The sequence below is a fragment of the Mastigoproctus giganteus genome, chromosome 1 (genome assembly GCF_048544385.1).
Source record: "Mastigoproctus giganteus isolate SK-2022 chromosome 1, ASM4854438v1, whole genome shotgun sequence".
Lineage (NCBI taxonomy): Eukaryota > Metazoa > Arthropoda > Arachnida > Uropygi > Thelyphonidae > Mastigoproctus > Mastigoproctus giganteus.
The window spans coordinates 246555924-246579834 of record NC_143575.1 but is presented as its reverse complement, the minus strand read 5'-3'; the positions used below and the strand labels follow the sequence as shown (position 1 = coordinate 246579834).

At 38.2% G+C, this 23911-nt stretch overlaps 1 protein-coding gene across 1 annotated transcript in view; it reads left to right on the top strand.

The window, feature by feature from the left end:
* kl-2 (dynein heavy chain 2, axonemal kl-2) overlaps positions 1-23911 on the top strand; it is a 1174416-nt gene that overhangs the window by 257138 nt on the left and 893367 nt on the right. The window contains exon 19 of the mRNA XM_090369487.1: positions 17107-17263. Within this exon, the coding sequence (XP_090225613.1) occupies positions 17107-17263 (157 nt within the window). The remainder of the gene's footprint in view (positions 1-17106; positions 17264-23911) is intronic.

Genomic DNA, 23911 nt, shown 5'->3' with positions numbered 1-23911 from the left:
CCTCCCCCATACGCACTACTGGGACTCCCTCCAGTCACTAACTGGCAGAGTAGAGGTAGCAAGATTATACACTAGCTGATCTGGAAGCCTCCTAGAGAGTTACCAATAGGTTCGGTCCGGTGTACTAACTAGTGGTCGGCCTGCAAACATTGTTTTAGAGCTGTACCCTCGAAATGCATGGAAGATTGGATCTCACCATGATGTTCATCATGACCTCAAAAGTCATCAGTCATACTGCATGATGGAAACGGTGGGGAAGGGTTGACCGTAACTTAGCTCTGGAGACTAAACATGGGTTGGCATTAGCATAGGCATATGATGCAAGAAAGCAAGCTTATGCAGCATCATCCAAAAAAAACCCCACTCCCATTTAACCACTCGGTTCATTCCAAATACCTGTACAGCTCAGCCTTAAATTTCTTTAAGCTATCAACTTCCACAACAAAGGATGGAAATTTGTTCCATCAACTGCGGACGTTCCTTTCTGCCGCTCTTGGAACAGAGAAGTTTTTTCTGATTTATTTTCTGCTTTATTAGTTTAAATTGACATATTAACTTATTTTCTAGAGTAGCTTTATATTCCTATTTACAGTACTTAAGTTTAAAGTAACTTAGATAGAGATTTTGTAGATATTACTTAGTATCGGAAAGGGTATCAAATCCACGTGTTTACCGTTCGTAAATAGCCGCCATTGTTACGGGAAAATTAATCAGTAAAATCTATTAATCTTGTCGAACTTCATTGGCAATTAAATTGTACTTTTAACTATACATATAACCACTTAGGTTACGTAACATAAATAATTAGTAAAAATAAATAATTAATACATAACTTGATACGGAAGTTATATAAAGGGATTTCGTAGATAACAATCGTTACTGAAACAAATATTTCATAGATAACACTTGTTACTGAAACATAAATATTTCGTAGATAACACTCGTAGATTTCGTAGATAACACTCGTTACTGAAACATAAATATAGCGTTATAACTGTGTTGGGATACAAGTTTAGGATTTAATTTTGTACTGAAATTGAAATTTTATTAAAAGTAAATCGAAATCATGACTCAAACCAGAGCAGCAAAGCAAAAGGCTCAAGCTAATGGGAATGCTGTGGCTCAGGGGAGAACTGAGGGGGGCAGTTGCCCTCTGAATCACAGCCTTTTAAGATGCACTATTTGCTTGATGTTTGCAGAGCAGTCAGGTATGGGACATGATACTGCCATGGGGGATGTCTTTGTGTGTGCGCGATGCAAGGAGTGTAAGGAAATCGGGCGAAAACTCAGCATTGTTATGGGCCTATATGAGAGCTTGAAGGACAGGGTGGATGCCCTCGAAGGATTACAAGTGAGGGCCCATCAAGCTCTCAGTTGCCCACACCAATGCCAGACCAACGGAATTACTTAACAAGTACAGGTCACTGATGAAAAAAAAAAAAAAAGCCATGAATTAAGGTTGAATTTGAAAGTGTCTGCAATTCTGCCCAGACATGATAGGAGAGAGTACATGATGAAAGCCCTGTCATTCACTTCGACCCTGGAAAGATTGTGCAGGATACACTTAAATAGAAAGGGTGCAAGAATGTTTGTTGATGCTATCGAGGCAGTGTTAGGTGGGTCGGAAAACTGCTAGATTGGGGGGATACAAGGACTAATAGATTAACAGTAGCCGCTGGCAGAAGAGAAAGTGATTCTTGCACTGCTTCTAATGGAATGAGCAGCAGCCTGGAAAATGAGATGCAGGATATTTCAGAGACTGCTGGGAATCACGGGGGTACAAGTAAACACATGGGTTGTGTTAGGGTGGCTAACACAACCACCCTAACACAAGGAAGAGCAGGTGCATGTACCTGCATACATGCACCTGCTCTTCGAGGAAGAGCAGGTGCATGTATACTTGCGTGTACACCAATGCTAGGAGTTTAGTAAATAAATTTGATGAATTTGAGGTATTGCTCAAAACATCAAAGGCAGATATTGTTGGGATTTCAGAGACGTGGTGTCACACAGATATAAGGAATGCAGAACTGGAATTTGGGGAGAACAATGTCTACAGAAAGAATAGACAGGATAGGAAGGGAGGAGGAGTTATGCTATTAGTTAAGAAACACATAAAATCCAAGGAAGTGAAGCCAGTCGACATCGCTGGACAGTGCAGTGTTGAGTCAGTTTGGTGTGACATAAGCATTGGGAGATCAAAATTGAGAGTAGTGGTGTGCTATAGGCCTAATGACTCTGATGAGTATAATAAGAAACTGTACGGAGAAATAGAGTGGGCCAGTAAATCAGAGAGTCTTATAATGGGGGATTTTAATTTCCCAGATATTGACTGGAATTTGGGGGCTGGTCACTCACACACTAGCAAGGCTTTTGTGGATTTATTGGATGATTGTTTTCTACATCAGCATGTTCAGGAGGCAACTAGAGGGAGTAATACTCTTGATTTGATTATCAGTAGTGATTCTTCATGCATTAAGAATCTGCAGATAAATGAACCACTAGGTGGCAGTGATCACAGTGTTCTGAAGTGGGAGTTACTCAAAGAGGTAACTACCATTGGGGTAAAGGGAAGGGGTATGTTTTGCTTTCGTAAAAGCGACTACGATGGACTGAGACAGTATTTAAATTCTATACAGTGGGATCAACTGATGATGTTACCAACAGCAAATTCAAAATGGGAAGCATTCAAAGAACTTATCATGGAAGCTACTAGGCTTTACATACCAACTAAGAAATATTGTTCAAGGTTTAGGCCTAAATAGAAGAAAAATGCATGGGAAACATACAAATTAACATGTGACACAGAAGCCTATGATAGATACAAGTTGATCTGTAACCAAGTTACAAAGGAGGTTAGGCAGGCGAAGACAGATTACGAGAGATCCTTGGCAAGGGATACAAAGAAAAACAGCAAAGAGTTCTTTACTTATGTAAACTCTAGAAGGAAGGGGATGAATCAGATTGGTCCACTTGATATCGATGGGTCAACTGTTGATGACCCTGCTCAGGTAGCTAACAAACTAAATGAATATTTTGCATCGACATTCACACATGAGGAGTTATTCAGCGAGGGGAATTCCAGAGGTGTATTCAACTCTGGCAGTAAGCTAGAGAATCTTGTAATAACTGAGAGTAAAGTGGAGGAGAAATTGTTGAAGATAAATACAAGAGAGGCACCTGGGGTGGATGGGATCTATCCAGTTATATTAAAGAAGGCAGCAAAGGAAGTAAGCAAACCCTTAGCCATAATTATGAGAGCTTCCTTGGACTCAGGGGAGGTACCCATGGACTGGAGATGTGCAAATGGGACCCCAATTCACAAGGGAGGATCAAAGGCTGACACAAGTAATTATAGACCTGTGAGTTTAACTTCTGTTCCCGGAAAATTAATGGAGGCACTGGTTAAAGAAGCACTGCAGGATCATCTAGACAAGACTTCAGTTATAGCTCGGACACAGCATGGTTTTGTTAAGGGGAAGTCTTGTCTGACCAATTTGATTGGATACTATGATGCAGTCACAAAAGAACTGGATGCAGGGAATAACTTTGATATTATATACTTGGATCTTAGAAAGGCTTTTGATACTGTTGCACATGGAAGACTGCTGCACAAATTGGAACAGTGTGGCATTGGAGGCAAATTGCTGCTATGGATAAAGGGGCGGTTGAGGGGGAGAAGACAGAGAGTGGTAATCAATGGACACTGCTCATTGTGGACTAATGTTATTAGTGGAGTCCCTCAGGGTTCAGTATTGGGTCCTTTATTGTTTTCTGTATTTATAAATGATATTGATGATGGTATATCAAGCTTCATGTCCAAGTTTGCAGACGATATGAAGGTTGTCAAGGACACTACTGACACTATGCTGCTGCAACAGGATCTGGAAAGGTTGAGTAGATGGGCTGAGAGATGGCAAATGAAGTTTAACATTGACAAATGTAAAGTACTACATATGGGAAACAGCAACCCCAGAGCAACGTATTAACTCTGTGGTACTACACTGACAGTGGTAGAGAATGAAAGGGACCTGGGGGTGGTTGTGCAGGCAGATATGAAGTTCTCTGAGAGTGCAGACGGGCTGCAAGAGTAGCTCATGGTGTATTGTCAATGATATATAGGAATTTTTCTAGCAGGGATAAGGAGGTGATTATTTCCTTGTATAAGGCAATGGTCAGGACACACCTAGAGTACTGTATACAGGCCTGGAGGCCTCATTTCAAGAAGGATGTAGAGCTGCTGGAACGAGTACAGAGAAGGGCAACAAGATTAGTGAATGGAACAAAGGGGTGCTCTTACGAAGAAAGGTTTAAGTTTTGCAAATTACAGTGTCTGTAGACTAGGCACCAGTGAGGTGATCTGGTAGAGGTGTACAAATCCTTGAATGGTTTGAGCATGCTCAATGCTGATGGGATTCTTCCTCTTGTCAGAATAATCACCTGAGAGGGCATAAATTCAAATTGAGGAAAGACAGATGTAGGATAGATGTGCGGAAATTTGCCTTTAGCCAGCGGGTGGTTGGTTGGTGGAACACACTTCCATCCCTTGTCGTGGAAGTTGATAGCCTAAATAAGTTTAAGGCTCAGCTGGACAGGTATTTCGAACGAACAGAGGGGTGAAGTGGAAGTGGTTATTTTTTATTTATTTATTTTACTTTATTTTTTTTTTTTGGCTGATGCTGCATATGCTTGCTTTCTTGCATCAAATGCCTCTACTAATGCTAATGGTAATGCCAACTACCCGCTGGCTAAAGGCAAACTTCTGCGCATCTATCCTACATCTGTCTTTCGTCAATTTGAATTTATGCCCTCTCAAGTGATTATTGTGACCAAGAGGAAGTATCCCATCAGCATTGAGCATACTAAAACCATTCAAATTTTTATACACCTGAATCAGATCACCTTGCAGGTGGCTTGTCTCGAGATACTGTAATTTGCAAAACTTAAGCCTTTCTTTGTAAGAGCAACGCTTTGTTCCATTCACTAATCTTGTTGCCCTTCTCTGTACTCGTTCCAACAGCTCTACATCCTTCTTAAAATGAGGCCTCCAGACCTGTATACAGTTCCCAAGCTGTGGCCTGATCACCTCCTTATCCCTGCTAGAAAAATATATCATTGACAAGACACTATGAGCTACTCTTGCAGACCATCTGCACTGCTCAAAAAACTTCATATCAGCTTCCACAATTAACCCCAGGTCCTTTTTGTTCACTACCACTGTCAGTGTTAGTACCACAGAGTTGATAAGTCACTCTGGGGTTACTGCTTCCCATACATAGTACTTTACATTTGTCAATGTTAAACTTTATTTGATATCTCTCCACATATCTGCTCAAATTTTCTAGATCCTGTTCAGCAGCGTACGGTCATTAGTGTCCTTAACAACCCTGCAACCTTCGTATCGTCTGCAAACTTGGACATTAAGTTTGATATAGCATCATCAATATCATTTATAAATACAGAAAACAACAGTGGATGCAACACTGAACCCTGAGGGATTACACTAATAACATTAGTCCACAATGAACAGTGTCCATTGATTACCACTCTCTGTCTTCTCTCACTCAACCATCCCTTTATCCATAGCAGCAATTTGCCTCCAATGCCACACTGCTCCAATTTGTGCAGCAGTCTTCTATGTGCAACAGTATCAAAAGCCTTTCTAAGATCCAAGTATATAATATCAAAGTTATTCCTTGCATTCAGTTCTTTTGTTACTGCATCATAGTATCCAATAAAATTGGTCAGGCAAGACTTCCATGCAGCATAACAAAACCATGCTGTGTCCGAGCTATAACTGAAGCCTTGTCTAGATGATGCTGCAGTGCTTCTTTAACCAGTGCCTCCATTAAATTTCCTGGAACAGAAGTTAAACTCACAGGTCTATAATTACTTGTGTCAGCCTTTGATCCTCCTTTGTGAATTGGGGTCACATTTGCACATCTCCAGTCCATGGGTACCTTCCCTGAGTTCCAAGAAGTTCTCATAATTATGGCTAAGGGTTTGCTTACTTCTTTTGCTTCCTCCTTTAATATAACTGGATAGATCCCATCCACCCCGGGTGCATTTTTTTATGTTTATGTTCAACAATTTGTCCTTCACTTTCTTCTCAGTTATTACAAAATCATCTAGCTCACTGCTAGAGTTTAACTCACCTCTGGCATTCCTCTCCCTGAATAACTCCTCATGGGTGAATGTAGATGCAAAATACTCATTTAGTTTGTTAGACACCTGAGCACAGGATCATGAACAGTTGAACCATCAATTTTCAGTGGACCAATCTGATTAATCCCTTTCTTTCTAGAATTTACATAGGTAAAGAACTTTTTTTTTTTTTCTTTGCATCGTTTGCCAAATATTTCTCATAATCTGCCTTTGCCTTCCTAAACTCCTTTGTGACTTGGTTACAGACAGCTTATATCTATCATAGGCTTCAATGTCACCCATTAATTTATATGTATCCCATACATTTTTCTTCTCTGCCATATGTCTCATTATTTCATCTGACATCCATTTAGGCCTAACGTTGAACAATATTTCTTAGTTGGTATTTAAATCCTAGTAGCTTCCAAGACAAATTCAAAATGCTTCCCATTTTGAATTTCCTGTTGGTAACATCATCAGTTGGTCTCACCGTATAGAATTTAAATACTGTCTCAGACCACTGTAGTCATCTTTACGAAAGAAAAAACTCTTCCCTTTATCCATGATGGTAATTACCTCTTTGAGTAAATCCCACTTCAGCACAATGTGATCACTGCCACCTAGTGGTTCCTTTATCTGCAGATTCTTAATGCATGAAGAATCACTACTGATAATCAGATCAAGAGTATTACTCCCTCTTGTTGCCTCCCGAACATGCTGATGTAGAAAACAATCATCCAATAAATCCACAAAAGCCTTGCTAGTGTGTGAGTGACTAACCCACAAATTCCAGTCAATATCTGGGAAATCAAAATCCCCCATTATAAGTCTCTCTCTGATTTAGTGGCCCACTCTATTTCCCTGTACAGTTTCTTATTATACTCATAAGAGTTATTAAGTCTATAACACACTCCTACTCTCAATTTTAATCTCCCAATGCTTATGTTACACCAAACTGACTCGACACTGCACTGTCTAGCGATGTTGACTGGCTTCACTTCCTTGGATTTTATGTGCTTAACTAATAGCATAACCCCCTCCTCCCTTACTATTCTGTCTATCCTTCCTGTACACATTGTATTCCCCAAATTCCCATTCTGCATTCCTTATTTCTGTGTGACACCACGTCTCTGATATACCAACAATATCTGTCTTTGATGTTTTGAGCAATACCTCATGGTCATCATTATTTATCAAACTCCTAGCATTGGTATACATGCAAGTATACATACACCTGTTCCTATTCTTAGCTACCCTAACACACCCCATGTGTTTACTTTTACCACAATGACACCTAGCCGTCTCTGAAATCCCCTGCATCTTGTTTTCCAGGCTGCTGCTCATTCCAATAGAAGCAGTGCAAGAATCACTTTGACTTCTGACTACTTTTAATCTATTAGTCCTTTTATCCTCCCAAGCTAGCAGTTTGTACCACTTGAAGCCTCCAATAAGCAAAGTGGCATTATTGCATTGGTTGATGAGAGTCATCTACCACCTAGTATTGCTCTTGGTAACACAGAGGGCTGGCATTCCTCCATGTGGTGTGGGCACCAACCCTCGACCCCTGATTACGTTAGTTCACACCTCGGTAGTCACCCACAATGTGCTTGTGCATGGATGTTATACCCAGGATTACTAACAGTCCCACCATTGTGCAGGTGCAAGCAGAGGATTTGGCTGTCACAGACCATCTGGGCTTCGCCAAAATTGGGTCCACTTGATTTGAATGTCACCTGAATATTGGTTCCATCTGTGTTTTAGACTCCCATGTAGCAAGTTCAGCTTGCCTGGCATATCTGCGAGAATGTCTGTGACAACCTCAAGGACCAAAGATGATAAAAAGTTTGGCCGGGTTGAAAATGACAGTATTCAACAACAACAACAGGTTGGGCAAATGGGCTGAGAGGTGTCAACTGAAGTTTAGCATTAATAAATGTAAAGTATTGCATATGGGTAGCAATATCCCCAGAGTAACGTACCAACTATGTGGTATGACACTCAAGGTAGTGGAGAATGAAAAAGATCTGTGAGTAAGTGTGCAGCCATTGCCCTGAATTTTGCGAGTGGGGATAAGAGGTGATTATCCCTTTATATAAAGCAATGGTCATGTTAGGCAACGAGATTGGTGAGGCAAAAAAAGATGCTCTTATCAAGAAAGGCTTAAGTTTTTCAAATTGCTGCATCTGGAGACTAGACACTTGCAAGTTGTTATGGTTTAGGTGTATAAGGCCTTGAATGGTTTGAGCATGGTCAATGCTGATTTGATTCTTCCTCTTGCTCAGATTACATAAATTCAAATTAAGGAAAGGCAGTTGCAGCACAGATGTGCAGGATTTTTCCTTTCGCCAACAGGTTGTTGATTGCTGGAACAAACTTCTATTTGTCATTGTGGAAATTGTTAGCTTAAATAAATTAAAGGAAGAAATAGAAAAACATTTGGAGGGAATGGATAGGTGAAATATGAAAGTTTTTTTTTTTTTTTTTTTTTTTTGTTTGTTTGAGTGATGTTCTGTAAGCTTGTTTTCTTGTATCATGTGCCTGTACTAATGGTAGTGCCGAAGTAGGAAATTTATGAAATCTAAAAATATTAACTTTGTATGAATATGTTTGTATCACAAAAGGTTCATAAAACGCTAAGGCTTCTATGGCTAGTTTGGTTACATAGATATTATAGAATATTCATATTTCTCCTCCACAAAAGTCTCTGCAGTAACACCATTCCCCCCTCAGTTTTTGGCCCTGAAAAAGAAAAGTGAGAAAAATCCATTAAAATACTCTTCAGAAGTGCTTGAACCATATAACAAGTCCTTTACACAGAAAGAGTTAAATGCACCACTCTTTCTCACATGTTCAAGTGCTGTGGATCTAGATGACATCCACTACGAAATGCTAAAACACCTCTCACCACAATCTAAAGGTCATCTTTTAGGTTTGTTTGATAGAATTTTTGTTAACAAACAATTACTGGATTCCTGGCGAAAGGCTATTGTTCCTGCCTTCTCAAAACCTGGAAAGGATCCTAGAAATAAAAGCAATTATCGTCCTGTCGCTCTGACAAGCTGTTTGTGAAAGGTCCTGGAAAGAATGGTTAATGCACACCTTGTATGGTATTTGGAAACAAATGGCTAGCTTCCAGGACACAGTGCAGCTTCCGAGGAAACAGATTCGCTCTGGATCATTTAATCCAACTGGAAAACAAGCATTTGTAATGCTTTTATTAAACCGAGGATCTGGTAGCAGTTCCTTTTGATATTGAAAAATATCAAAGCCTGGCTTTGATAGTTTTCAATATCAAAAGGAACTGCCTGGCGATTTGACATATTACAAGACCTCTATAACATTGGTCTTAAGGGTAACCTTCCTGTTTTTATTAAAAGCTTTCTTTTGAACCACCAATTTAAGTCCTACTCACACTCCTACTCTCAATTTTGATCTCCCAATGCTTATGTCACACCAAATTGACTCGACACTGCACTGTCTAGCGATGTCGATTGGCTTCACTTCCTTGGATTTTATGTGTTTCTTAATAGCATAACCCCCTCCTCCCTTACTATTCTGTCTATCCTTTCTGTACACATTATACTCCCCAAATTCCAGTTCTGCCTTCCTTATATCTGTGTGACACCACGTTTCTGATATCCCATCAATATCTGCCTTTGATGTTTTGAGCAATACGTCAAATTCATGAAATTTATTTACCAAACTCCTGGCATTGGTGTACACGCAAGTATACATATACCTGTTCCTGTTCTTAGCTTCCTTCTGTTCCTTCTTAGCTACCCTAACACAACCCATGTGTTTATTTGTACCGCAATGACTCTCAGCAGTCTCTGAAGTACCCTGCATCTTGTTTTCCAGGCTGCTGCTCATTACAATAGAAGCAGTGCAAGAATCACTTTCACCTCTGCCAGTGGCTACTGTTAATCTATTAGTCCTTGTATCCCCCCCCTAACACTGACTTGATATCATCAGCAAATATTCTTGCACCCTTTCTATTTAAGTGTATCCCATCCCTGTAGAAGCAGTCTCTCCTGTTAACAAGTACAGACCAGGCTGAAAAAAATTCTACCCCTTGAGCCTTGCATAATCTTTCCAGGGCCGAATTGATCAACAAGGCTCTAATCATATATTCCCTCATGTCGTGCATGGGCAGAATTGCAGACACTTTCAAATTCAACCCTAATTCACGGCTTTTTTCCAACAGTGACCTGTACTTGTTAAGTAATTCTGCTGGTCTCTTACTCCTACTCTTAATATCATTAGTGCCAATGTGTAAAACAATATCATCTTTTGTACCCTTAAAAGATGATATCCACACGTCATCAACCTTTGCCCCTGGCAGACATACCCTGGTCCTGTTCCATCTATCCTTTTTATATACCATGTTCCCCGTTTCACTGATAACAGAGTCACCAACAACTATGTGGGACCAGCGCATTCTGCCTTGGGGGTTGCTTCTGTGTTGCGTGATGATCAAGTGCAAGCTGTGGCGTTGATGTGGGCACCTGAGATCTTGATGGGCCCTCAATTTAGATCCTTAGTGGGCATCCACCCTATCCTTTTAGCTCTCATATAGGCCCATAACAATGCTGAGTTGTCGCCTGATTTCCTTACATCACGCACACACAGACATCCCCCCCCATGGCAATATCATGTCCCATAAATCGATTGCTCCACAAACATCAAGCAAGCAGTGCATTTTAAAAGGCTGTGATTCAGAGGGCAACTGCCACCCCCCCTCAGTTCTCCCCTGAGCCACAGCACTCCCATTAGCTTGAGCCTTTTTGCTTTGCTGCTCTGCTCTGAGTCATGATTTCGATTTAATTTCAATAAAATTTCAATTTCAGTACAAAATTATAACCCTAAATTTGTATCCCAACACAGTTATAACACTGTATATCTATATATATTTTTCAGTATCGAGTATTATCTACAAGTTCCATTTATATAACTTCCCTATCAAGTTATGTATTAATTAATTATGTTACGTTTGTAAAATCTAAGTCGTTATATGTATTTAGTTAAAAAAGTACAATTTAATTGACAATGATGTTTTAATAAGATTAATAGATTTTACTGATTAATTGACAATATTAATATAATATACTATACTATACTAAGCTAATGCTATCTAGTTCGGGATATAACGTTGTATCGTATAACAATGGCGGCAAGTTACGAATGGTAAATCTACGGACACTTAAGTATTAAATTAACTTCCAAATTCTCGCTGTCTCAATTCAGAATAAACCAAGGAGCTTGACTAGGTCTATAAGCTACTTATAGAAAATAATTTAATATAACAATTAGTGAATAAAGCGACATATAGCTAAAAAAACTTCCCGTTCGGCAGCTCTGCAAAATTTGTAAAACACGTGGATTGGATACCGTTATTGATACTAAGTAATAACCTACAAAATCTCTATCTAAGTTAAACTTTAAACGAAGTATCGTAACTAGGAATATAAAGCTACTCTAGAAAATAAGTTTATATGCCAATTTAAGTTAATAAAACAGAAAAAACTTCTCTATTTCCAGGAGCAGTAAAAACTTCTCCTGACAAGGCTACTCTCATTCCCAAAAAAAAAAAAAAAAAATCTCGTTCCCAAAAAAGGGCTGTACCAAGCCCTTGTCCATTCCAAACTCAATTATGGGTCACAAGTTTATGGTTCTGCTAGAGATAGTGTATTTTGGTGGTTATATCCAGTCCATCTGGCCATCCGGATGAACTGGATGGGACCATCAGACCATCCAGACAGCTACTGGACCATTTTGCACATCTCCATGTCCAAAGCCTGTTTGTTGAAGCAAATGAACCAGCTCTATCTCTTCAACATAAGCAGTAGTTACATTATGCCTTTAAATTGAAATCCCTGCCCGATCATCTCACGGGCAGGGATTTCAATCCCTGCCCGTGAGATGATCTGGCAGGGATTTCAATTTAAAGAAATCTCGTTTTTGAGCCACATTGGGAAACTCTCTACAACACCCGTTGGACTACCGATAAACCTTTTAGTATTTGCATCCAAGGCTGTTAAATGAACTAGATATGATGGTAGACAATGTTTCCCAATCACCAAGGCAATCTTTCCACCATGGCATGCTCATCTTCCATCTTGTGATTTCTCCCTTATGATCTGGGAAGTCTACTATGCCACTAGCTGTCTATCAGCAACTCTTTGATCATATAGAGAGCAGTATTCTGACTTTTTGCCAGTCTACACAGATGGCTCGAAGTCAGAATATTATGTGGGATCTACTCTTGCACTTCCTCACAAAACATTATCCAGTAAGATCAGATTGTATGCAATACAATTGCAGATTGTATGTAATAGAGACAGCCCTTGATCACATTAAAAATAGCAATTACCTAAGGTATATGATATATAGTGACTCATCAAGTGTATTATTATAGGTTCTGTTATTGAGGAGGTATAACCCTCGTCCGGTTCTGTCCTGGATCCAACAAATACTTTTTTTCCTCTCATTGAATCAGATTTTGACATTCCCTTTGCTGGATCCCAAGCCACATTGGGATCCAGGGAAACGAATTAGCTGATACTGCCACCAAATCAGCCATTTCCCTGGATAATCATTGCCTGTCAGTACCTTATACAGACTACAAGCGGCAAATAATATGATCTAAATTATATTCCCAATGGCAAGCATTTTGGCATGGACAGGCCACAGACAAATTATGAGGGTGGTTCAATAAAGAATTGCTCTCACCTACCTCCACATATTGCAGAGTAATGATATTTTGTGTGTAGCATCATACCTATCTCTGTATTAAAGGTGTAAAATTTCATCCCTGTGTCTTAATTTGTTTTTCTCTTATAGAGCTGAACGTGTGATGAAGTAGTATCATGGACAAAGTTGAAGCCAGAGCTGTAATATGGTATTTGTTCTTGAAAGGGAAATCTCCTAAAGAAATCCACGAGGAGATGACTGTTGTATATAAGGATGAAGCCCCATCCTATGGCATTGTGAAGCAGTGGCATAGACAGTTTAGGTGTGGTCAGACATTGGTAGAATCTGAGCCCATTCCATGTTTTCCCCATTCAGCCATTGATAACAGCACAATCAGAAAAGTGGAGTCTTTAATGATGGACGATTGCTTGATATCTGTGCATGAATTGTCTCAGGAGGTGAAGATTAGAGTGGGCTCTGTTGAAACAGTCCTTCGTGACCAACTCAATTTACGGAAATTGAGTGCAAGATCGATTAGTATTAGTAATGGAATATAAAGAAAGCGTATGGCTTATGCTGCACCAGCCAAAAAAAAAATCCGAATAAAACAATGATAAAAAAAAACTAATAATTAATAAAAGAAAATGAAATTAAACCTATCATCCTATGCATTTCCCTCACCTGAAGGTATTATCCAGATGACCTTTGAATTTCCCCAAACTGTCAGCCTCTATCACCAATGTAGGCACTTATTCCAGTAATTTATAACTCACTGGCTAAAATAAAACTTCCTGCAGTCAAATCTAAACATCTCCCCCCCCCCCGTAACTTGAATTTATGCCCCCTAGTTCTAGCATCATTTATAATCTTGAAAATTTCGTCCTCATTCATACTGATACTGATGCCTCTCAGAGCCTTAAACGCCTCAATCAAATCTCCTCTAAGGTGTCTAGTTTCCAAACTCTGCAACCCACATATTCGAAGTCTTTCTTTATAAGGACGCCCTTTTGCTGATCTCACCAGGTGAGTTACCCGTCTTTGCACCCTTTCAAGAAGCTCGATGTCTTTCTTTAGGTGCAGTCTCCATACTTGAACACAGTATTCCAAGTGTGGTCTAACAAAAGCCTTATATAATGGGATTATCCCATCCCTATCTCTACTTGCAAAAGTTTGATAGATCATCGATAGGACACCATGAGCCTTCCTTGCAACCTGTTTACAATGCTCAGAGAATTTCATGTCTGACTGTGTCATAATAGCCAAGTCCCTTTCCTTCAGTACTGGGTTTAGTTGAACTCCACCAAGTGAATAAGTTATTTTGGGATTACTGTTTCCCAGATGTAATACCTTACACTTTGTTGGATTAAAGCAAAGCTGGCATTTTTCTGACCAGTCCTGGTCTATCTAGGTCTCTCTGAAGAAGCTCAGCTTCTTCAGAGAGACCTAGACTGGTTTCTAGCCTTTTGGAAACCAGTCATTATTGACTGGTTTCCAGAAGGCTGATTGACAACAGAAATCACAAGAGTTGTTAAGCCCTGTGCCAAAAAAATGAAGACTTTTTCTCTCGTCTGATCACTCAGGATGAAAATTGGATACACCATTTCGACCCTGAAAGTAAAAAGCAGTCCATGGAATGGCGACACCATGATTCCTCACCCCCAAGAAGGCAAGGGTCCAAGTGTCAGCAGGAAATGTCTTGTTGACAGTGTTTTGGGATGAGAAAGGCATAATAATGATTGATTACCTGCCGAAAAGTAGTACAATTACAGGTGCCTATTATGCCAACTTACTCACAAAATTATGGGAGAAAATCTAAACATGTAGGCGTGCATGCTGTCCAAAGGTGTGAGAATGCTTCAAGACCATGCCCCAGTTCACACTTCTGAAATTGCAACACAAGTGGCCACTTGTGGATGTGAAATACTGCCCCATCCAGCCTGCTCATCTGATCTTACACCATCGGACTTCTTGTTTCCTTCCCTCAAATCATTTCTTTGGGAGACCTACTTCCCTGATGATGAGACACTCATTTCTGCAACAGAGTCATGTTTCAAAGGCCAACCTCACCACTTCTACAAAAACGGTATCCATAGACTCATCCATCGATGGGAAAAATCTGCATGGTGGCTATGTAGAGAAGGACTAAAACCTGTGCCAGAATCAACAGGCTAGCACCTCTGCAGCTAGGTCAGGGCGATTCTTTATTGAACTACCCTCATATATCACATTAAGCCTGTAATCATGTAATGGCAGTCCAGTCTACACAGGGTCTGAAGAGAGGAAGTTGTTCTTGCTCGGCTCTGCATAGGGCATAGTCATCTAACACACTCCTTTTTTGCTGAGGTGGATGACCTACCTAGGTGTGAGATGTGTAACACTGTTTTAACTATTCATCACATTTTTATAGACTGTCCCATCTTTATAGAAGCATGACGCTTCTGTTTTACCGCTTTTAATAATCTGGCTGAACCATTTACTCTGTCAGATTTTAGGTGACAGAGACAACATGTCTAAGTTTATATTTTTATGTTTACCTTTATATTGTATTATATCATATTTACCTTCTTGATGTGGTAGCCTGTTTATAGGCTACCAAAATTTTTTATTTGTATCAGCTTTAATTTTGACTTGGTGTAATATGGCCTAAGCTGCCAATGTGCCATTAAAAACCATACCAACCAATCTCCCCCCCACCTTCTAGTTAAACTTTCTCTGCATTTACAGTATAATATCATTCATTTAGTTGGTGTTCACTTTGTGCTGTTATTTTTCATTTACATATCAGTGGCAGATATAATATTCATTCATAATTTAATTTTTTGTTTTTGCCTCCATGGCATTATTTTCAACCATAAACAAATTTTTTTTTGGAAATCCACAAGATAGAGAGAAAACAAAGACATCAGCATATTTAGACATTGAGTTCAACGATGAAAGAAGTTTCATCATTGATGAAAGAAATATTTAAAGAAGTTTGTTGAATAAAGAATTGTCTGCAATAATTCATAATTTGATAAATGTGTGAATAAAAAAGTTACTTCAGAGGAAGTAGTAATATGAGCTTGAACCACAGTCAACTCAAATACTTCTAAAAATGTGCTCTAACATTTGATTACTTGAGTGTCCTCAATTTTTGCTTCTATTTGAATGGGGAGTGGGGGATTTATTTTTTTATTTCAGGTATGAATGTAGCATAAGGCCATGACTGAAACAATTCCTATTGCTTCAAGTGGTCATTGAAATGCATTGGGTTTAGTGGTCCCCAGGACTTATGCCTTTTCCCTATGGAAATGAAACACTTCCATCCATTTTGTTCCTCTTAAATTAAACCTTATGATTTTGAAAACTTTATAGGACCTTAACTGCATAAATATGCTGTTAATGAATATAGACACAGCTAGGTTAAAATTAACCTAGCTGTATCTGTATTCATTAAATTTGGTGGGGGGGGAGATAACTATTAAATTGATCATCTGGGCAGAGGTCACTGGTTGGGGTGTACTTGGACTGGTGACTATTATCAGATTGTTTTCAGATAGTTAAGCTTGTAGAAAGCCATGAGCTACATTAAGATTCTTCAGAATTCGTAATTCCTTCATATATTTTATACATTTTTAGGCACCTCCGTAGCCAGGTGGGCAGGAGCAGTAGTGCATGGCACATGCTTCTTGATTAGACCGGGGGTTCGAGCCCGTACCCACCAAATACGGAGGATGCAGCAGGTCAGGGAATGACCACCACATATTCCCAGCCTGGATAAAGGATGAGGGTTGGCATCAGGAAGGGCATCCGGCTGTAAAAAAATTGCATGCCAAAACAATAAAAATGCTGACCCCATATAATAATGGGAAAAAGGCGAGGACAAAAAAAAAAAACAACCATCTTATTACAAGGTTTTTATCCTTATTTTAATTGGCTCACTCTTTTCCAATGTATGTACCATATGGTAGTTTCCTAAAGAGGATCACCAAGGACAGTTATCTCGAATTCATAAAAGTAGCTTTACAGATATTTTTGTTTTATGTGATTCAGTGTGTTTTTCAATTTTCCATTGGAAGATAACTATCTATATAAAGGTATCTTCCAATTTTTCATTGGAAGATAACCTGCATGTTTCTCTAGCTTTTAACATGTGGTATATTAGTAGATCATCAAGTAATCCTAGATTAAAGAAAAACATTTTTTTTTTAAAATGGTAATGATATAATTTTTTTTTACAGGTTTACAGTTCTCTTTTTTAAAGTTCAGTTTGGTAATTTTATTGTTTTCTAGACTGAGAAAGCAACCTGAAACTCTTGAGGAACTTAAAGCTGCTTTAAACCAGTGTGAAGAGATAAAAAATTCCATGCAAATTAAACGAGAAGAATTTAATCCCTTGCAAAATATGTTTGTTACTTTAAAAAAGTATGAAGTTCCTGTTGATGTGAAGGTAAATGTAGATTTTAGAAGAAATTATAGGAATTTTTCCTATTTATTTAAAAATAAAAATAAGATTTATGAACAACATTATTTAAAGAAGTTTGTTGAATAAAGAACTATCTGCAATAATTCATAATTTGATAAATGTGTGAATAAAAAAGTTACTTCAGAGGAAGTAGTAAACTCTGCTATTCTTTTCCCTACAATGGCAATGATTATGGTGCATTTGTACATATAGTAGTGTTAAATAAATACATTTATAATTATTGTATATATATCCCTTTACATGTTTTATGTAAGTTAGTGATTGCCTTTTTTAAGGGCTTGTTTATTCAATCATAGAGCCCATTGCCCTGTGGATGGTGTGTTTGTTGTGCATGTTTTTTTATATATTTTATAAAAAATGTGCACAACATTTCTCAGAGGAGGAAAGGGATCAGGGAATTACAATATGGGCAGATGTGAAGTTTTCTGAACAGTGTAAACAGGCAGCCAAGAAAGCCCATGGTATCCTATCAGTGATTTATTGTACACTATCCTGTAGAGATAGGGAGGTCATAATCCCACCATATAAGGCAATTTTAAGACCACTTCCAAGTATGTAGATCTGATCTGAAAAAAGACATTGAGCTTCTTGAAAGGGTCCAAAGATGAGCAACTCTTTGGACCCTTTTTTGGATCTCACCAGTTGAAAAGTAACAACATCTTTTCAACTGGTGAGATCGGCAGAAGGACAGCCGTATGAGGAAAGACTCTGGCTATGTGGGCTATAGAGCTTGGCAATCAGGCACATCAGAGGTGACCTGATTGAGGTTTTTATAAGGCTCTGAGAGAGATTAGTAAAATGAATGAAGGCGGAATTCTCACTGTTCTAAACAATTCCAGAACTAGGGGGGTCATAAATTCAAATTACAGGGCTTGAGGTTAAGATTAGATTGTAGGAAGTTTTATTTAGTAGCGAGTCATTGATTGCTGGAACAAATTGCCCTGGCAGTTAGTTGAGGCTGACAGTGAATAAATTGAAAGGCCTACTGGATACTTACCTGTGTGAAGAGGAAGCTTATAATTTGTTTTCCTGTCTACTTGGTTGGGTTTTTTTTTCCCCAGTGCAAAAAAAGGTTGTGGCTTCCTTGGACTATATGACAAATACTATAACTTAAACTTGAATGAACATTCAAATAAAAAATTTGTTTCTCTTTTAATTAGAAAGATTTTTGTTCATCAATCTTAAGATTGATGCCATCAACATCTTTTCTTTATGCCATCATTAATATGATGAACTAAGGCATTTGACTGTTCAGTAGAGTTATACCCTCAAGAAATATCTCCAAATATCTAGTGGAGGTCTTTCATTGAAACCTTAATTATCTGGAACAAAAAAAACCTCTGTTATCTGGAATGACTCAGTTTTTATAATATGAAATAAATTTAGTAGTGGCAAATGATGCAAGAAAGCAAGCTTATACAGCATCAGTCAAAGAAAAAAAAAATAAATAAAATTTCTATTTCACTTATCTATTCCCTCCAATACTTTGTATTTATTAAAACTATCCAATTCCACAAAGGATGAAAGCTTGTTTCAGCAATCAGCCAGTTGTTGGCTGAAGTTGTTTGAATTTATGTCCCCTCATGTGCATAGGCTTAGCAAGAGAAAAATCCCATCAGCATTGTGTTTACTCATGCCATTCAAAGCCTTAAACATTTCATTCAGATTACATCACAGGTGCCTAATCTTCAAACAATGCAGTTTGCATTGTTTGGAGAGCTGTTTACAGAACTGAAGCCTTTCTTGGTAAGAGCACCCCTTTATTCCCCTCACCAGTCTCATAGCCTTTTCTGTACCCATTCATCAGCTCTGCATCCTTCCTAATATGAAGACCCCAGATCTGTGTGCACTGCTCAAGATGTGGCCTGACCATTGTCTTATACAATAGGATAAACATCTCCTTGACTTTATGCTAGCAAAATTCCTGAATATCATTGACAAAATCTCATGAGTCGTCCAGGCCTGTTTGCACTGCTGAGAGAACTTCATAACTTACTGCACAATTACCCCTCTTTTCATTTTCCACTACCCTGACTATAGTTCCACATAGTTGGTATATTACTCTGGGATTATTGCTACCCATATGCAGTACCTTGCATTTTTCAATGTTAAACTTCAATTTCAATTCCTCATCCCACATGCCCAATTTTCTTTTAGATCTTATTGCAGCAGCAGCATCATACCTTCATGATTGTCATTAACCTCCTTGCCAACCTTTGTAACATCTGCAAACTTAGACAATAAACCTGATATATCTTCATCGATGTCATTAATAAATGCAGAAAACAGCAATTAGCCCAGCACTGAACCTTATGGTACTCTACTAATAAAATTAGTCCACGAAGAGCCCATGTACATTGATAACCACTCTCTTGTCTTCTCCCACTCAACCATCCCTTCATCCATAGCAGTAACTCTCCCTTAATGCCACACTGCTGCTCCAATTTGTATAGCAGTCCTTTATGTACAACAGTATCAAAAGCTTTCCTGACATCCAAGAGTATGATATCAAAATTATTTTTGCATCCAGTCCCTTTGTCACTGCCTCATAGTATCCAGTGAGATTGATCAGATGATCAATCTGACTGGATACTATGTGCATATGCACCCCCTTTGTGAAATGGGGATGCATATGCACATCTTCAGTCCACAGGGACCTCCACTAAATCAAAAGATGCTGGCATAATTATGGGTGATGTTTGCTTACCTCTTTGCTGCATCTCTTAATTTAATTGGATAGATTTTTTTTTTATAGTACCTTTTTCATGTTTAACTTTGGGAATTGCTTTTCCACTTTCCTTTCAGTTATTATAAAATCATATAGAACCCTGCTAGAGTTTGTTAAACTTCTAGCATCCATTTCCCTAAAGAATTCCTGGTGTGAATATAGATGCAAAATATGTATTCAGTTTGTTAGCAACCATAGCACGGTCATCAACAACAACATCATTAAACATTTGACATAAGTCAAAGAGTTTGATTATTAGTGATTCAAGCCCTTTTTTCTAATGTTAATATTGAATATTCAGTGAAATACACCATTCTTTGTATATAATAGTAAATTGCAACGAATGGCATTGATTTAATTGTATTTCATATTGTGACTACCTTCACAACGAGTTACCATGTATTGCACTACCTCGAATGAAGGGGCGCCTCTGTAGCCAGGTGGGCAGGAGCAGCTGTGCGTAACACGTGCTTCTTGATTAGCCCGGGGTTTGAGCCCATCACCACCAAATACGGAGAATGCGGAAAGGTCAGGGAATGACCACCGCATATCCCCGGAGCAATATGGCCTTAGTTTCTAATGCTCCTAAAAACCAAATAACAAACAAACAAACAAACCTCGAATAAGTAACGGTTCACCAATGGAGTTACTATTGTTACTTATTCTCAGTGGATACAACCACCCAGGCCACACCATTTCAAGGCTTGTTGGCCTATTGTCAGTGTCATATTGAAATTATGCCAACCCAGTTTGAAGTATAATTCCACAATATGAGAGATGCCAAAGGGTGTACATAGTAATAATTACTAAGTAAATATAAATGCACAAGGCATAATACATTACGAATTTAAATTTACTATTGAACATTCAGTGAAATACACCATTCTTTGTTTGTAATAGGAATTGCAATGAATGGCATCGATTTAATTGTATCTCATATTGTGACTACCTTCACAACAAGTTACCATGTATTGCACTACCTTGAATAAGTAACACTTCACCATTGGAGAAGACTATTGTTTCTTATTCTTAGCAGAAATCAGTTTTAAGGCTTGTTGGCCTATCGTCTGTGGGTGGGCAAGTACCCTGATGTTGCCATCATGCCAATCCAGTTTGAAGTATAACTCCACAATATGAGAGATGCCAAAGAGTGCACATAGTAATAATTACTAAGTAAAAATAAATACACAAGGCCTGTATTATGCAAAAGGCATAATACAGGCACTCCCCAACTTATTTAATACTTGACTTCCGTAAATTAAACTTTATGTAAGTTTTTACTGGCCAGTGTAAACTTGAAAAAATCATGGAAACGTATTTTGTCTCCCGTAGGAATAAATGGAGGTATTGTGAAAACATCACAGTGTGAACCCAATAGCACATTGTTTTTTTGGTAATTCGTTCCAAGACATTTCTCTCTCTAAAAGGTCATTTTTATAATGGAGTGCTACCCTTTCATCATTATCATATGTTTCATTGTAAGAATCAATTTTGAACAGCTTTGTTAATATTTTTCTAAAGAACATTTTTGGAGGTCACAACCATAAAACAATAAAAATAATTTGCTCTTTCCGGTTTATTGGGCTTTTCTATTAGTGCATCTAATTATAAATGGGTACTAAACTCGATCTTATTACATTTGCGATAATCTCGATAACTGGATTTGTGTGGATTTTTACGTTATTATGGTGAAATGTGTTTCCCCTTCACTGAAATCTTCAATCATATAAGAAACATAAATAAATTTTCAGAATCTTCTCTTCATTCCTATTTACTTCTTACAATGATGAATGGAAAATGACCAATGGAAAGTGCAAATGGTGGCACTGATAGGAAACATAACAAAATTGATTTAGAAACGAAGATGAAAATGATTAAGAAGTAAGAAGCAGGGCAAAGTTTGTCATCTATTGGATGGGAATTAAGTCTCGCTGCTTGAACAGTGAATGCTATTTCAAAGGACAGTGCACATAAGAACATGTTAAAGGATCAATGTATTTAAGATCAACAATGGTCACAAAACAGCGTTCAGGGGGCTATATAGAAGATGGAAAAGCTATTAATAATACGAATGGAAAATCAGATTCAGAAGCGAGTCTAACGACCATTCAAGCAAAAGCAACAAGTATTTATGAAGACATTAAGGATAAGTATGTCTAACTAAGACTTAGCTTGCCACGAACTTGCCAAGCCAAGTTCGAGGCAAGCAACGAGTGGTTTAATAGGTTCAAGCATCACACTGGTTTCCATAACGTTAAAGTATGCAGTGAAGTTGCCAATGCCGATTCTGCAGCAGCAGAGAAATTTTGTGATGTGTTGGAAAAAACCCCTTCTAAATTTCCACAGCCCTCAACCTCTGCAGCACCGTACTTATCAGCTGGAGATGGCAATGATGCTCAAAAAGTAAAACTTGCTGACATTATGCCTGTCCCCTCCCTTTTTTGTAATTTCATAATTTTGAAATTTTTGTAATTGCGCACTTTTGTAATTCTTCCTATGTATGAGATAAAAAAATTGAATGAATAATTCTATTTACATATTTGTTGAACATTTCTTTTTTTGCCTCAATCAAATTCAGCCAGCATAGTTGCGAGTGCTGTATAAGCCTTTAGGGAAATTCCGACTTAAGTAAAATTTGACTTACGCAGTTCTGTGGAACACAACGCTTATGTAAGTCAGGGAGTGCATGTACGTTATGAATTTAAATTTACTATTGAACATTCAGTGAAATACACCATTCTTTGTTCGTAATAGTAAATTGCAATGAATGACATCGATTTAATTGTATCTCATATTGTGACTACCTTCACAACAAGTTACCATGTCTTGCATTACCTCGAATAAGTAACGATTCACCATTGGAGAAGACTATTGTTACTTATTCTCAACGGATACTTAGTAATTATTACTATGTACACCCTTTGGCATTTCACATATTGTGGAGTTATACTTCATAACTGGGTTGGCATAATTGCAACATCAGGATACCTACCTATCCACCGACGATAGGCCAACAAGCCTTGAAATATTGCCATCTGGATGGTTGTACCCACTGAGAATAAGTAAGAATAGTCTTCTCCATTGGTGAACCATTACTTATTCGAAGTAATAATATTGCCTACTACTTTCTAAATGAGGGAATAAAAGTTAGAGTATGTAAATGTTTCTTTATGAAAACACTGGATATTGGGGACAAATTAATCCAGAATACATAGAAGAAAGTAGACAAATTTGGAATTTTAGAGAAGGAAAAGCGAGAAATGAATGCAAATAAACCAAAATTATCAGAGGAGTTAAAAATTGTATAAAGGAACACATTAACAGTTTCCCATTAATTAATTCGCACTATCTCAGAGCACAAACTTCAAAACAATATTTGGATGGCAGTCTAACCCTTTCCGAAATGCATAGAATGTACATGAAAGAGAGAAAAGAGAAAGGACTTGACTTTGTAAAGAGATGCAGTTATGAGAAAGTATTCAATTTTGAATTTAATCTTTCGTTTTTCACACTGAGAAAAGATCAATGTGCCAAATGTATGAAAATAGTAGTCCAGAGCAGAAAGAGGCCTTGCAATTGAAATATGAGTCACATATTAATAACAAGATTCGAAGCCGAGAGGAAAAATGCAAGGATATTAATGAAGGGAAAGACTAGGAAAATAATAAAATTGTATTGTGTTTTGATCTTCAGGCAGTATTACAGACACCTTGTGGAGATGTTGCAATATTTTATTATAAGCAGAAATCAAATTTCTGTAATTTTACCATATTCAACTGCATCACAAAAGAGGGATTTTGTTACTTTTGGCATGAGGGCATTGCAAATAGAGGAGTAAATGGAATCAGCTCTTGCGTTTTCCTGTACTTGCAAAACCACTCTCT